The sequence below is a fragment of the Myxocyprinus asiaticus genome, chromosome 16 (assembly GCF_019703515.2).
Source record: "Myxocyprinus asiaticus isolate MX2 ecotype Aquarium Trade chromosome 16, UBuf_Myxa_2, whole genome shotgun sequence".
NCBI lineage: Eukaryota > Metazoa > Chordata > Actinopteri > Cypriniformes > Catostomidae > Myxocyprinus > Myxocyprinus asiaticus.
This window is the reverse complement of record NC_059359.1, coordinates 31,700,094-31,716,083: the sequence shown is the minus strand read 5'-3', so window position 1 is coordinate 31,716,083 and position 15,990 is coordinate 31,700,094. Positions and strand designations below refer to the sequence as shown.

At 36.7% G+C, this 15,990-nt stretch overlaps 1 protein-coding gene across 1 annotated transcript in view; it reads left to right on the top strand.

Annotated features, from left to right (window-relative positions):
• The window catches only part of LOC127454032 (dynein axonemal heavy chain 11), a 101,788-nt gene that overhangs the window by 30,426 nt on the left and 55,372 nt on the right, over positions 1-15,990 (top strand). Inside the window, exons 32-48 of the mRNA XM_051720957.1 lie at positions 444-604; positions 3,809-3,965; positions 4,195-4,340; positions 4,429-4,545; positions 5,330-5,468; positions 5,544-5,636; positions 7,981-8,175; positions 8,311-8,388; positions 8,537-8,669; positions 8,788-8,915; positions 9,941-10,089; positions 10,242-10,392; positions 10,475-10,606; positions 11,913-12,086; positions 13,586-13,790; positions 15,064-15,229; positions 15,320-15,422. Coding sequence (XP_051576917.1) covers positions 444-604; positions 3,809-3,965; positions 4,195-4,340; positions 4,429-4,545; positions 5,330-5,468; positions 5,544-5,636; positions 7,981-8,175; positions 8,311-8,388; positions 8,537-8,669; positions 8,788-8,915; positions 9,941-10,089; positions 10,242-10,392; positions 10,475-10,606; positions 11,913-12,086; positions 13,586-13,790; positions 15,064-15,229; positions 15,320-15,422 — 2,427 coding nt within the window. The remainder of the gene's footprint in view (positions 1-443; positions 605-3,808; positions 3,966-4,194; positions 4,341-4,428; positions 4,546-5,329; positions 5,469-5,543; positions 5,637-7,980; positions 8,176-8,310; positions 8,389-8,536; positions 8,670-8,787; positions 8,916-9,940; positions 10,090-10,241; positions 10,393-10,474; positions 10,607-11,912; positions 12,087-13,585; positions 13,791-15,063; positions 15,230-15,319; positions 15,423-15,990) is intronic.

The window sequence follows — 15,990 nt, the reverse complement described above, 5'->3', positions numbered from 1 at the left end:
ACTCTATTTCCTTGTTTTAATTCATTTAGCAGTGTTTGTCACTCTTAGTTTTGCAGTCATTATGGGATTTAAATTGGCAAACAGTAGTAATTGATTAATTAATTGAGTTGGGGGCACTTAGGAGCTGTTCACATAGGACATATTCTTCTTTCTATATAAACTTGCACTAGACGGATATCTGTTTTGACTGTTTAAGACACTGTGTCAAGTTAAATGTAGTTAAACTATTATAAACATGTTATGAGCACATTATAAACATGTTATAAACACATCCCTGCATTCTGTTGCATTCCGTTGCATTTTATCAAGCTGTTTTTGAATGCAGGAATGCGTTCAGTGTGAATGGCTCCTTAGACTTTTGTTTTTCTTCTATAAGGCACTGTAAGGTATTCTGGAATATGTCAGAGTAGTTATAATAAATGTTGTAAATCATATTTACCCAGGTGAGCAGTGCTCAGGCTTTTGCCTGGGTTTCTCAGCTCCGCCACAGCTGGGATGAGGAGCAGAGACATTGCTTCATTAACATCTGTGATGCCCAGTTTCGCTATTCATATGAGTACCTTGGAAACACATCCCGTCTGGTCATTACACCCCTCACAGACAGGTAGCTAAGCAGATTATGATGTCTAAGTATACAAAAGACAAGAAAAAGTGTCACAATTTTCCAGAAATTTCTCAGTATTGGACGTGAACTTGTTTGACATGTTTATTTGAAATCCATGTTATTCCAGCATGATTTGAGATGTTGAGCTTCTTTTGTGCTTCAATAAAAGTAAGGAAATCTGACCTTTTGTACAAAGGAGTTAACATTGCTTACTTGAAAAGTGACCTTGAAATAGTTTAGGAATATTTCATTAATATACTTAAATATTTATTATTCATTTTACATCATATTAGTTATTTGTTTTAAATTATTCAAAATGCTAACACTTTATTTTTTAATTAGGTTAAGAATCCCAGATTTTTTATATAATCTGAGACTTTTGGACCCCACTGTATATGAAAATAAATGAGTTAAGTTTCATGACGTCTAGCAATTTGAATGTATAATCATTTTCATTAATAACATTATTAAATAAACATTTATATAATTATTAAAATATCTTAATGTTAACATTACCTACTGATATTTTAATTAGGGATGTGCATAAGTAATCAATTAATCGAGTACTCATTCAGCTTTAAATATTCGACTTGGAAAAACGCTACTCAAATATTGCACTTTGAATTTCCTTTGTGCCTTTGCCTACTGTGGGCAACATTGAAACGGCTTCTCTCACCTAAATCTTGCCATTAATTAGTTCTCCCAAGAAGAAAATTTTGCAATTATTTAAAGTGATTGTATCGATTCGGAAGACTTGGAAAGTATGTTTCTATGTGTGAGTGCAAATGTTTTTATTTTTTTCATCTTTTTTTGTATTTTTTATTTTTTTACTTGTTTCTGTAGTGCTGATTTTTTTTCATAAGAAAAACAGGTTCAAAAGTTGAAGGTTGAACTTAAATTCTAAATGTCAAGTAATCGATTACTCTTTTTTATGTGTTAGAGTACTCAACTACAAAATTACTCGAAATGCCCATCCCTAATTTTAATTGTTTTTATGTAATAATGTTATTAATGAAAATTACAATGTGTTACAATGAAAGTTTGAATCCAATGTTTGAATTTGCTGTTTTTTTTTCTTTTTCTGATTAACATTTTTCATTGATTCATACAGATATCAAAGAAAAGCAAAATATATATACACAGAATCAACAGTTAACCCCCACTATTACCCCACCCCATTCCCAATACCCAACCCCACCCTGACCCTCAACAAACATCCCTGTGGTCACATATAAGTATACACACACACACACACACACACACACACACACAAAAATATATATATATAATAATCACACACATTAAAACTATGCTTCTCTCTCCACTGCCCCTCCCCGAGAGCCCTCCAAAAATGCCAAATAGCTGCCCCATTTCCCATCAAAAGAATCCCAGATCCCCAGCCTTATACATGACACTTCCTCGAAAGCCGCCACCCTCCCCAGCTCCGTGCACCACTCTTGAAATAGGGCGCTCCAGCTGACTTCCATCCCCTTAAAACAATTTGTCTGCCGAAAATAACACTGGTTAGGACCCAATTTTTTATGTGTTTATCCCCTATAATAATGACTGCTCCATCGCCTAAAATACAGAGTCTGGGGAAAAATTTAATTTGAGTGCCCAATACGTCACACATAAATCTCTGAACCTTCAACCAAAATTCTTGGATCTTAACACACCACCAAAAAACATGGGTTGTGTCTCCATCTTCTGATGGCATCGCCAGCAGGTGGGTATGTCTTTAATACCAAGCCTATACAATCCAATAGAATCTATGTAAAATCTTGAATTGTATAAGGCACACACTTGCATCTCTAGATACATACTTGACTTTTTTTAGAATCCTAGCCCACACTCCCTCCTCCAATACCAAGTTTAAATCTTTCTCCCATAATCTCTTGATAGAAGTTGAAGCTCCATCCCCCAGACTCTGAATTAGCAGGGAGTAATACACTGATGCCTCATGACCTTTTCCAAAAGCAGTAATCACCACTCCCAGTGTATCTGCGCTCTATGGGGGTGTATGCTACTCCCAAAAATAGTACAGAGCAGGTGGCGCAGCTGTAAAAACCTGAAGAACTGAGATCTGGGAATCCCAAAATGTTGAACCAAATTTTCAAAGGATCTCAACACTCCACTCTCATAAGTCACCAAGTGTATTAACCTCCCTCACAAATCACTCTGACCAGCAGAAAGGGGACTTATTAATACATCACTTTGGGTTCAGCCATATGCTCGAGGCAACATTTAAATAAATGTCCGAATTAAACACTCTGTACACTTTTGTCCATACTGAGTGCAAATGCGAGATAACGGGTTGTAACTTCTCCGATTAGTTTGATAGAAAGGCTTTGCAGTGGCGAAATAGGGGCAAGAACTTCTTGTTCAATACAAAACCAGGGAGGGGCTCTCTCAGGTGGAAGTGACCAATGAGCCAAATGTTTGAGACCAAATGCATAATAATAAAACAAAATCTTGAGTAGGTCTAGCCCACCTTTGTCGATCGGCCTGTGCAATTTACTGAAATGTAATCTGGGACGTTTACCATTCCAAATGAAGGACTTCGCTATGCTATCAAATTACTTGAAATAAGAGAGGGTGACATCTATAAAGAGAGACTGTAGCAGGTAGTTGAATTTTGGAATACAATTCATTTTAATAACATTAACCTTCCCAATTATAGATAAATGTAATGAAGCCCACCTGCCCACATCGCTTGAAAACCTTTTTATTAAAGGGTCAAAATTAACTCTAACTAAATCACACAAATTTGCTGGGAATAAAATAACCAAATACGTAAGGTCCTGTTTGGGCCACTGAAAGGCACCCGGCTGAAAGCCTTTACCGGGCAGTATGCTGTCAGAGCCAAAGTTTAGGATTTAGACCAATTAACTCTGTATTCCGAGAACTTAGAAAAGGAATTAATAATTCTGTGGAGGCAAGGCATAAATCTAGTAGGTTTGGAGACGAATAATAAAATATAATCTGCTTAAAGCAAAAGCTTATGCGCCATACCTCCCGCCATCACCCCTGGAAAATCATCCTCCTTTCTTATCACGGCTGCTAATGGTTCCAGGGCAAGTCAGAACAAGAATGGGGAAAGAGGGCAACCCTGCTGAGTGTCCCTATCCAGAGTAAAATAATCTGAAATTAATCCATTCGTTTGCACCGCCACTACTGGGTTAAATTTGCTGTTTTTAAATGCAGGTGCTATATAACACTGACTCAGTCTCTACACCTGACCATGAGTGGAGCCTCAGCGGGACCAGCTGGCACAGGAAAAACTGAAACCACTAAAGATCTGGGCAGAGCTCTGGGGGTGATGGTCTATGTTTTCAACTGCTCTGAACAGATGGATTACAAGGTAGAGTCTTTAGTAGAGATAGTCACCTGTGGACTTTATTCTCTGTTCAGATAAACTCATAATGAGTTACTTTGTCAAGTTTCAACCTCTTTACTGGAAGAAATTATTGACCGATAACCTGATTAAAATGTATAACATTTGTCATGTGTTTTGGAAGTTCTTTATTATAACTATTAAGCCATAACACTTAAGGCAGTGAATTGCTTTCCTGACCAGTTACACTATTCAGTCTATAGGAAACATCTTTAAAGGCCTGGCTCAGACCGGAGCCTGGGGCTGCTTTGATGAATTTAACCGGATCGCTGTGGAAGTGCTGTCAGTGGTGGCGGTGCAGGTGAAGACCATACAGGATGCCATTCGCAACAAGAGGAAGAGGTGAATAGTTCAGGACAGTTTCTTACAACTACTGAATGGTTAATACAAATTCTTTTGCCAAAATTTTGGATCTCATTATCCCCTGCAGGTTTTATTTCCTAGAGAAAGAGATAAGCTTGAAACCCTCTGTTGGGATCTTTATCACAATGAACCCTGGATATGCTGGACGAACTGAGCTACCAGAGAACCTCAAAGCTCTATTCAGGTAAAGCTTGATCTAATCTTAGCCTCAGAAGGCACACACATAGGCTACCTACAGTCTGTTCCATGACGATTTGATGCATATTTTTCAACAAATATAAATCACTGAAATCGGCAGTTACAATCTTATTGGCTGACTTTACTCAAATTCTGGGAATAAGACCTCAAAAGTTTTTATTAGTCTGCCTGAAAACAAAGTCATGATTACACACTATAGGAAACCGGGTTTATACATGAGTGCTTTTCCACATTAGTGCCCTCAAATCTTTAAAATATTTTTGTTTTGTTCAGGTTTTGAGGCACTTGATAGCAAGTAAACTAGATTTCCATGAGCAGAACTGCACAGTCTGCTTTGTTCATGTGACTGCTATGCAACTGTTTGGCTTTATTTTTCAACCCAGGTGTATTATTGTGGTACAGTCTATTTTAGATAAACCTGCCCCAAATTAGCACATAAAAACTAAACAAACTATGGTCACTTTAAATTTAGATCAGACAGTCTTTTTCTGGATAGGTGGGTGGTTCTTGGCCAGAATAAACAATAATGAGGATCAGACATTATGCTGCAAGTTGAAAGTCTGACTACAGAAATACAAATCAAACCACGAAGGAAGTGTGAAGGGTGTTTTAAGGTGTTATGCACTGGCTGGTAAAAGAATGCTGAACTAGCATACATAGTGTCAGGATGTGTTTGATGTCACATCAATAGATGAGGTGCTATCTCTAAATGCTGTATCAGCAGTGAACAGTGGAGTTCATGAATGCCATATGAATGCTGTGTTGTGCAGGCCGTGTGCCATGGTGGTACCTGACATGGTGCTGATCTGTGAGATCATGTTGATGTCTGAGGGATTTCAGAATGCTCAAGTTCTGGGCAACAAGTTCATCACTCTGTACAGGCTTTGTAAGGAGCTGCTCTCTAAACAGGTATGCTATGGTGAAGGAAAACCACTTTACCTCTGTTTGTATCTGCCCATAAGCAACATGTTCTTTCTGCTGTAGGACCACTATGACTGGGGCTTGCGGGCTGTCAAACCTGTCCTGGTAGTTGCTGGAGCTTTCAAAAGAACAGATCGGACCAGACCAGAAGATCAGGTGATGGAAATGTGTCTATGTGTTAGTTATATTGCTATCAAGAGCTATAGAGTTGTAACTCAACCTTCAGAAATAGACTGAATATAATTCAATTCATTATTCTGAAGTGAATTTGGACTGATATAGCAAACAGGAAAAAGTGTGGAGGCCCTATTGTTCTTCTAAGGATAATTAGGGCCCAAGCACTGAAAGTTCGAAGCCCATAATGTTCTTCTAAGGATTATTATTAGGGCCCAAGCACTGAAAGTGCGGAGACCCTATTGGTCTTCTAAGGATTCTTCTTCTTCTTTTCAAGGTTTTCGGTACTTTTGGGGTTCTTAACATGCATTAAAATGCTTGAAAGTTTGCACACACATCAGAGTCGTCGGCCATTAGGAAGAGGCAAAGTTGCTAGTGCTCTAAAGCACCCCCTTGAAAATGGGCATGTATGGGAGGCTCTGTAGCACCCCCATTTTCACCTGCAGTCACCAAAATTGGTACATATATAGATCTCATCAAGCCAGACATCTTTCTTATTATAGTCATTAGCTCTGCACAACAGGAAGTTGGCCATTTTGGATATTCTGAAAATCGCAGGCTCTGAACTTTTAAATACTCCTCCTAGGGGATTCATTATGACTGGCACAAAATTTGTGCAACATCATGCCAAGAAATTGTAGATGCTAATTTGCGAACTGATTTTTGATATTTTGAACATAGTTGCCATGGCAAAGCCATACATTTATGGCTAAAAATTAGAAACAGGAAGTTCCTTGTATCTTCTGTGTGAATTGTATGATTTTGATGAAAATTCAGCTTAATGTTCGTTAATGGGGGCTGATCACATTTATGTGGCTATTATGGGTCATGGTCATAGCGCCACCAACTGACAGCAGGAAGTATGGCACTTTTAACAGACTTTGAAATAGCCCTCTTATGTTTACATGAATTGCTTAAAAATTCTTTAGAATAATGTCAAGACAATGCTGATTTAAATTTGTCAAGGGATATCTGATATCTTAAATACTGTTGCCATGGCAATGTATTAATTGTTATTATTAATTTCTTCCTATATTTGAGTGGTTTTAAGGCACTTGGCATGCTTATAATGTCATGAAATTTTGCACACACACCAGAGTCATTGTCCATTAGCTCTGAACAAAAGTTCATGCATGTGCATGTGTGTTTGTAGAGCGCCCCCTTTAAAATGGGTGTGTAAGACGGCCTCTGTAGCACCCCCATTTTCACCTACAGTCAACACAATTGGTACATATATAGTTCTCATCAACTTTCAGAATTATAGTCTTTAGGTCCGCCCAACAGGGATTCGGCCATTTTGGAATTTTGGAATATTGCAGTCTCTGAACTTTTATATACTCCTCTTAGGTGATTCATGAGACTGTCACCACATTTAGACAACATTATGCCAAGATATTGAAGATGCTAATTTGCGAACAGACTTTGATATATTGAACGGTGTTGCCATGGCGAGGCATTAAATTAATGGCGAAAAATGGGAAACAGGAAGTGTTTCATATCTTCTGTGTGCAATATGTGATTTAGATAAAAATTGAGAAGTATGTTTAGTCTTGGTGGCTAATCACATGGATGTGACTATTTTGGGTCATGGTCATAGAGCCACCACCTGATAGCAGGAAGTGTGGCTCTTACAGCAGATTTTTAAATAGCCTTTTATATTTACCCAAATTTCTTCAAAATTGTTTAGAATAATGTCAAATGCCAAATGCATGTGTCCACCGTGCATTGTTTTCCAAAAGCCACCGGGTGGAAATGGACCAGTTGTGCTTGGGCCCATCATTGCTGCTTACAGCTATATTTTATATTTGAATTTAAAGAAGTAGAAGGAAATGAAAATTCCAAGCATTTGTGTATGTAGCTGCTATAAATCTATTATAATTATTAATAATAGATGTTCTTTTTTAATTTGAATTACTCATAAACATGTTATCACAACATGTGGCGTATTCCCAGAAACACAACATGCCACCTATTCAAATTTGAATTTAATTTAAATGTATGTCATTATATTTAATAAACCATGTTGAAAGAGCACTTTATTTTCCAAAATCTTTATCTACATCAGAGTATTCAAAATGGTGCCAAACAACATGAAGTAGGCTTACCAGATGAAAACGTTTTTGAACAATTTGTTGTTCTGTTGGACCAATGAAAATCTTTTGTCATTTGACAGTGTTGAATTGCTTTCAATTGCAATTCAGTGAATTCCTTTTCCTGTTATTCCAGTTACATTTGCAATGAGGCTTGGCCAATTCAGTTTGAACTCATGAATTAAAAGGGGCCATTTTATTAAGTGTAAATATTGTCCAACCATTACATAATGTAGGTGTTGATGCGGGCTCTGAGAGATTTCAACATGCCAAAGATTGTTTCTGAGGATGTTCCAGTATTCCTTGGTCTGATTAGAGATTTGTTTCCTGGAGTGGAGGTGGACAGGCGAACTGATGATGAGTTTGAGCAGCAGGTCCGGCAGACGAGTCTAGAGTTGAAGCTTCAACCTGAAGACACATTCATTTTGAAAGTGAGAAATACTCTGCACAGTACATGGTCTCTCTATATTTGTGCTTATCATTAAGTTAATCTCTTTAGATTTCTCTGTTAGCACCTTGTTTTATTGTTTCTTTTTGTCCTTTTCTAATAATAATAATAAATGAAGGTTGTACAGCTTGAGGAGCTTCTATCTGTTCATCACTCAGTCTTTGTGGTTGGTAATGCTGGAACAGGAAAGAGCCAGGTCAGTACATACTCCTTATAGGTACACACATTCACTTGTTTGCAGTGACATTTGAGTCCACTTTCCCTGGAATTTTGAATTAACCTAGATTATATTCAACTTTTAATCGTTTTCTTGCAATATGACATGAGTCTCTATCCCTAAACAGATCGTGAGAACTCTTTACAAAACCTACAACAATATGGGAAGGAAACCTTTCTGGAATGATCTGAACCCAAAAGCAATAAGCACAGATGAACTCTTTGGATTCTTTCATCCAGTTACTCGGGAATGGAAAGATGGTACATAAGCAATCACTGTTTTGCAAGACTGACTCTGTTCAATTCACAGTACATAACTTACTGTTTAGGTCAGTTTTCCCTGGCAAGACTTTGACATTGTAAATCTCTCATCTGGCAGGTTTATTGTCACATTTCATGCGTGATCAGGCTGGTAACTCTCAGTCGGGGCCGAAGTGGATTGTTCTGGATGGAGACATTGACCCCATGTGGATTGAGTCTCTCAACACTGTCATGGATGACAACAAGGTACCTTGCACAGCTTGTCCATTTTTTAATTGAGACATTTTCATTCTGATTATTCCTAAAGCAGTTGACTTGGTTAGTATACTCATCAGGTCAACTCTTTCAGATGTATGTGGCTTTGTTCAGTTTGCACGATATTTAGCAAATGAGGATGCACTTATTTAGAAATGTCAACCATTGCCGTTAGAAAATAATTATTATTCATTATTTTAATGGCAGTTATCTGATATCATAGCAGATTTTAGATATGTATAAATTTGTTTTAGTCTAAACCTCCAATCAAGAATTTAATATGCTCCAAATTACATCAGGCAACAAAACATAAAAGCAGTGATGGGTAAGTTTTTAAAAATAAGTAATCCACTACAATGTACTAATTTCCTGTCTAAAATGTAATCAGATTGCTTTAATAATTACTTAATCTTAAAAGTAATCACATTACTTACGATTTTACTTTTAAGTTACTGTCTAAATTGCTTTTCCAAGAAAGGTTTTTGGTTTTCCACTCAAATTCAAAATGTCTATATTTCCTCCTCATTCACTGTTACACACCCTTCAGCTGTTACAGAAAAGCTAACAGACGTGCATATAAATTAATATTTTAAATGTATTATACATATTACATTAGCGCAAGTAATGGACTTAAAAGTAAATACTTTTATTGAAAGTCAGGTACTGTAATATGATTCCAAGAATTTAAAATGTAATGTGTTACTTTACTTTTTTTTGACTAAGAAGTAATTAGATTACAGTAACAAATTACTTTGTAATCAGATACACCCAACACTACATAAAAGTAGTACACTGGAAAAGATGTATAACTGTATAGTACTCTTGAAACCTGGCATAGAAAAAGAGGAAAAGAAAAGTATTTGGTTTTGAATAGGATGAAATAAGGCCATATCCAATAAGTTTCCAATATCAGCCTAATCAGACTTATGCCAATAATAAGAATGGCCAACAGGATATGGTGACATATTATGAATATTGGTTACGCTGTAGCTTTCATGCTGTGTATGTCTGTGCAGGTTCTTACTCTGGCCAATAATGAACGCATCCTTCTCACCCCCTCGATGAGACTGTTGTTTGAGATCAGCCACCTGAAACACGCCACGCCTGCCACCGTGTCCCGAGCTGGCATCCTGCACATCAGTCCTCAAGAGCTTAGCTGGAACCTGTGAGAAATTTATTTTCAAACCATGTTCAATCTGTGTTAGGCAAAAACAGGTGGTTAAAATGTATACCACATGAATCATTGTGGATCACATTAACAGTTGTTTGTGATGGGTTAAGGTTAGTTGAATAGCCTCTATTTTTATCAATGTCTAGATGTGTTACAAGCTGGATTGATAGAAGGGAGAAACAGACAGAGAGAGCACACCTGACCATTCTGTTTGACAAATACATCCCTCGCTGTATAGAAAAAATGAGAAGCTCCTTCAAGACAATTACTCCTATTCTCGAGCACAGCATGGTTCAGGTATCATTCACACATAAGCTTACTCAATCATACAGGCCTATACTCTGCTTTTCAAGTGTTAACTGATCTCGCTCTCTCTCAGACTCTGTGCTCACTGCTGGATTGTCTGTTAACCCCTGAGAACATTCTGGCAGACTCTCCACGAGAAGTCTATGAGACTTACTTTGTATTTGCCTGTGTGTGGGCTTTTGGTGGAGCCACATACAAGGATCAGGTATTCATTGTTTTATTTACCCATACCAGAGAATACAAAATAAAGGTTCAGCATTGACATACATGTGATTTTATGTCTCATTTTATTTGCATGTTAAAGGGGTTATGACATAAGCAATAACATTGTCCTTGATCTTTTGACATAATAGGTCATTGTACTATAAAAACATACTGTAAATTTCAGAACTCAAATCTTCCTCCTCACTGCAAAAAGAACATTTATTGAAACCAAGCTGCCAAACCGAATCGTTCTCTACTTCCTCCACATTGTGATGTCACACTGTGGTAGATAGTTGCATCTGACCACCTCCACAATAACACATCAATGCCTTATTTACCTTTAATCATGTCTGTAGCCTGCCAGCAACGTTGAGCAGTGAGATGGCAAGTAGAGAGAGCAGGTCAGTCAAGAGCAGAGAGCCAATCATAACAGTGGGTGTTTACTATCAAGTGTTAAAGGAGAAACAGCACCAAAACCAAACGTTCAGAATGAGGATGGAAAAGTTATCATGTTTTACAAATATATATCTGTTTTTTTGTGCAATTTTACTTTTTTTTTTTACTAATATTAAAAGTGAAACTCAAGGAGCGTATTAAAATAATTAAAAAAAGTTTTGTGGCATGACCCCTTTAAAGGGATAGTTCACCCAAAAATGAAAATTCTCTAATCATTTTCTAGCCCTTATGCTATTCCAGATTTGTATGACTTTTAGAAGAATATTTTCAGCTATTTAGGTCCATATAATGTAAGTGAATGGTGACCAGACTTTTGAAGCTCCAAAAATCTTATAAAGGCAGCATAAAAATAATCCATATGACTCCGGGGTTAAATGTCTTTAGAAGCGATATGATAGGTGTGGGCGAGAAACAGATCAATATTTAAGTCCTTTTTTACTATAAATCTTCACTTTCATTTTCACATCCCTGTCACTCTCTTTTTTACCTGTTTAATAAGGAGTCAAAAGCCCAAAAACTAATTTTCACTGTATGCACTAGGACAGCGGTGGGCAAAGTTGTTTGGGGCCACATTAGGTTTTAAAATATACTGAACATGGAGGGACAAAGTTCCCTTTGGGATGTTCTGCTTTGGTTTTCATCTTTTTAGCATAGAAACAGTCTAATACATGATATACAATTTTCTGAAGTGTATCTATGACTGATGAGACCATTCAGGAATTGTTCTACCATTGCTCTACAAAGGTACCAATAGATAATTTTCCATCAAGCATTGAAAAGGCTGAGTACACTTTTAAAAACAATTTATTTTACCATCTCTTCTTCCCTTCCTGTACTTTTTGCTGTCCCAGCTTCATGATTATCGGGCAGAGTTCAGTCAGTGGTGGACCAAAGAGATGAAGACTGTGAAGTTTCCTGTCCAGGGATCTGTGTTCGACTACTACTTAGATCCCCATGCCAGACGTTTTCTGCCGTGGACTGATAGGATGCCGACATTTCAGATGGAGCCTGATACACATGTACAGGTGAGGGCAGGATAATGTATTGCAGGAAGTTGATGTAAAACTACTTTCTGAATGTACTTATACTTCCCGTTACACACAGAATAGCATGCTGTGAACATAATCTTTACAAAACAATGTATTTCTTAGTGAGTCCTTTTCCTGAGAAAATTCACAGTCACTTTCACAGAGAGCCACTTTAATTTCACAATAATGGAATGCTAATTTAGTGCAGTTAGTGCATTAGAGTGGGTCACTGCACAGATACAGAGAAAACAACCTCCCTCTATCATGAGCTGAACCTGCTGTCAGAGGAGTTTGGGATCTGATTACCATTCAGAGTAATCAGAATTATGCATGTTTGTGTGTTCACCCATTGTTTCTATTTTTGTTCTTCAAAGATAAAGAGGCAATGTTGATAATAGGGTAGTCATAGTGATGAACTGGACCTACAGGTTTGTTGTCTCAATGTGAAATTATCATTGCTCAACTAAAAGTTCATAAAAGTTCACATTGCAGAAGTATTTTTGTCTTGTTATCCAACAAAAATATCTAAAAATCCTTGTTTTCAGAGAATGTATTTTGAATATACATTCACTGAGCACTTTATTAGGAACTCCTGTACACCTACTTATTCATGTGATTATCTAATCAGCCAATCATGTGGCAGATACAGATACAATCATGCAGATACAGGTCAGGAGCTTCAGTTAATGTTCACATCAACCATCATAATGGGGAAAAAATTTAATCTCAGTGATTTCGACCGTGGCATGATTGTTGGTGTCAGACAGGATGGTTTGAGCATTTCTGTAACTGCTGATCTCCTGGGATTTTCACACACAACAGTCTCTAGAGTTTACTCAGAATGGTGGCAAAAACATAAAAACATTCATTGAGCAGCAGTTCTGCTGATGGAAACGTCTTGTTGATGAAAGAGGTCAACACAGAATGGTCAGACTGGTTCGAGCTGACAGAAAACTACGGTAACTCAGATAACCACTCTGTACAATTGTAGTGAGCAGAATAGCATCTCAGGATGCACAACATGTCGAACCTTGTGGCAGATGGGCTACAAGAGCAGAAGACCACATCGGGCACTTTATTAGGACCATAGTCTTCCTAATAAAGTGCTAAGTGAGTGTAAGTCTATTTACTGAGACTATTTAAGACTATTCAAAAGCAGGTGAAATACACTATAAACTTATTTTAAAGATAAATTCTCTGAATACAAGTCTAAATATATTATGCAGTGTTGCTTCCCAAGTAAAAATATCTTGTTTTAAGGATTTTTAGATATTTTACTGGAAAGCCAAAGTAAAATAAAAAAATTAAAAATACTACCTAAAACCCATTGAGAACTCATTTTTTGCAGTGTACATAAAGTATTCAACAGCTTTTTCAAAATATGTCACAGCTTTTCTCAAAAATACAAAGCAGTACTTATTGATTTAGATAATCTGAATATGACTTGAATGATGAAATGCAAGGTGTTATCATGATACGATTTAATCTGGCCACAGGCTGTGTTAGTACCTACAGTCGAGACGATCAGACTGCAGTATTTTATGGGCATGTTGCTGGAGACATCTCAGCCTCTCATGCTGGTTGGTGGAGCAGGCACAGGGAAGTCTGCTCTGGTCAAGAACCTTCTAGAAACACTACCAGAGAGCTTCATAACCACAAAAGTGCCCCTTCACTTCTATACCACTTCATCTATGCTGCAGAGTGAGTGCTTACTGCTTACATTTCTTCCAATGTCTTTACACAGAGCTGGCATTCAGATGTGTAGAACAGCACCTCTTTGTGGTACATATGCTGAATTTCACTTCATTTGTTTTGTAGTTTGTGAAAGAAAGTGTTGATTGATTTATTAAAAAAATAGACCTGCTAATATAAAATTATTATAATTGACAAAATGAGCATTATTGAATTAATTGACTGATTAATCAATTTATCAAATATATTTGTGATAAAGTGTTTCTGTCAGCATATTTTAATAACATAGCTGACGTCACCATTTGCAAGTGTTCATTTTGGTTTATCAGCCAACAGCGCAGCCTGGTTAATTTCAGTGAAATAAGAACAAAACAGTAGTATGGCAAAATTACTGATGTGTAAAAGTAAGGCTTTTTCTATATATAGGGTATAAACTAAGAATAATTTGTGCACTACTTTAAATTATAGTTAATTGTTTTGAGGCAGCTAGTTGGCTTGATCCAGAAATATTTCAAATGCATCCAACCTATATGGGAATATACAGTGTAACAGTTTAAAAGGATAGTTCACCCAAAAATGAAAATTCTCTCATCAATCCCTCACTCTCATGCCATCTCAGATGTGTATGACTTTCTTTCTTCTGCTGAACACAAATAAAGATTTTTAGAAGAAAATCTCAGCTCTGTAGGTCCATACAATGCAAGTGAATGGTGACCAAAATGTTTAAGCTCCAAAAAGCATATAAAGGCAGCATAAAAGTAGTCCATACTACTCCTTACTATGATTTCAAGCTGGATTCCACTACCTAGCGCCATATAGCGCTCTGCGCATGCGGTAAACACTAGGAAGTGTAATCGAGCTTGAAATCATGATCGCCAAGGAGACTGCAGATGTTAACATTTATAGTGAAAAAGGAGTTATATTTTGGTCTGTTCTCACCCAAAACAGATTTGATTGCTTCAGAAGACATGGATTAAACCACTGCAGTTTTATGGATTACCTTTATACTGCATTTGTGTGCTTTTTGAAGCTCTAAAATTTTGGTCACCATTCACTTGTATGGACCTACAGAGCTAAGATATTCTTCTAAAAATCTTTGTTTATGATCTGCAGAAGAAAGAAAGTCACACACATCTGGGATGGCATGAGAGTGAGTAATTGATGAGATATTTTCATTTTTGGGTGAACTATCCCTTTAATCTCTTTTGCTTCAGTTTATGGAATTTTGCTGTCACAGTCCTATTAAAACAACATTTCGCCTTCATATTGCCGTTATTTTCAGAGGCAATGGAGAAACCTTTGGAGAGGAAGGCCGGTAGGAGTTATTCTCCCCCTGGAAACAAGAGACTCATCTATTTCATTGATGACATAAACATGGCAGCTGTGGACAGTTATGGGACATCTCAGCCACACGCTCTCATTCGCCAGCATCTGGATTACAAGCACTGGTTACGCAACATCAGTCTTTTTTCATTTATTTCACTTAAGAGAGAAATTTCAATATACTCTATAACAGCACTTGCTTTTATTGTTTCTAGGTATGACAGCAAAATGTTAACAATGAAAGAAATACACAATACCCATTACATCTCTTGTATGAATCCAACATCAGGAAGTTTTACAATTAACCCCAGACTACAGGTGAGTAGCTGACATGAAATACTTTTTTTGAAGTATACTTATACTATAAAACTGTTTTAAACAGCATTTTTTTAAAATTCTTTTTTAATTCTTTTTTTTTTTAATATAAATTATTATAAAAACTACCTATAATCTCAAAAGCATCTTTATTGCACAGTTACACATTGCACATTTACAATGCACACTGATGTCAAAAATTCTGATTGATATTAAAAGTCATGGTGACAAAAAAAATATAATTTATGTGCAAATTACATAGGAAAGTTACGCAAGTTATTTGAAAGGCTATTTGGAAACTTTTCAAATGGCATTGAAAGTGACAAAAATGCCCCTGAAATTCAAAATGTAGGGGTAAAAATGCACTTTGGAATGATTTCACTGTTTATTTGTTTTTTGTAATATCTTATATATTTCCTAAAATGTTATTCTTGGCCTCATACATATAGGAGTAGCACATTAAATATGAGTTTATGCTGTTTAATTTGATAGGTAACAGCCTTACTGAATTTTAATGCATTCAAGTATTTTAAATTAAATGAAGACACAGTGTTTTTAATTTGTTTAAAAA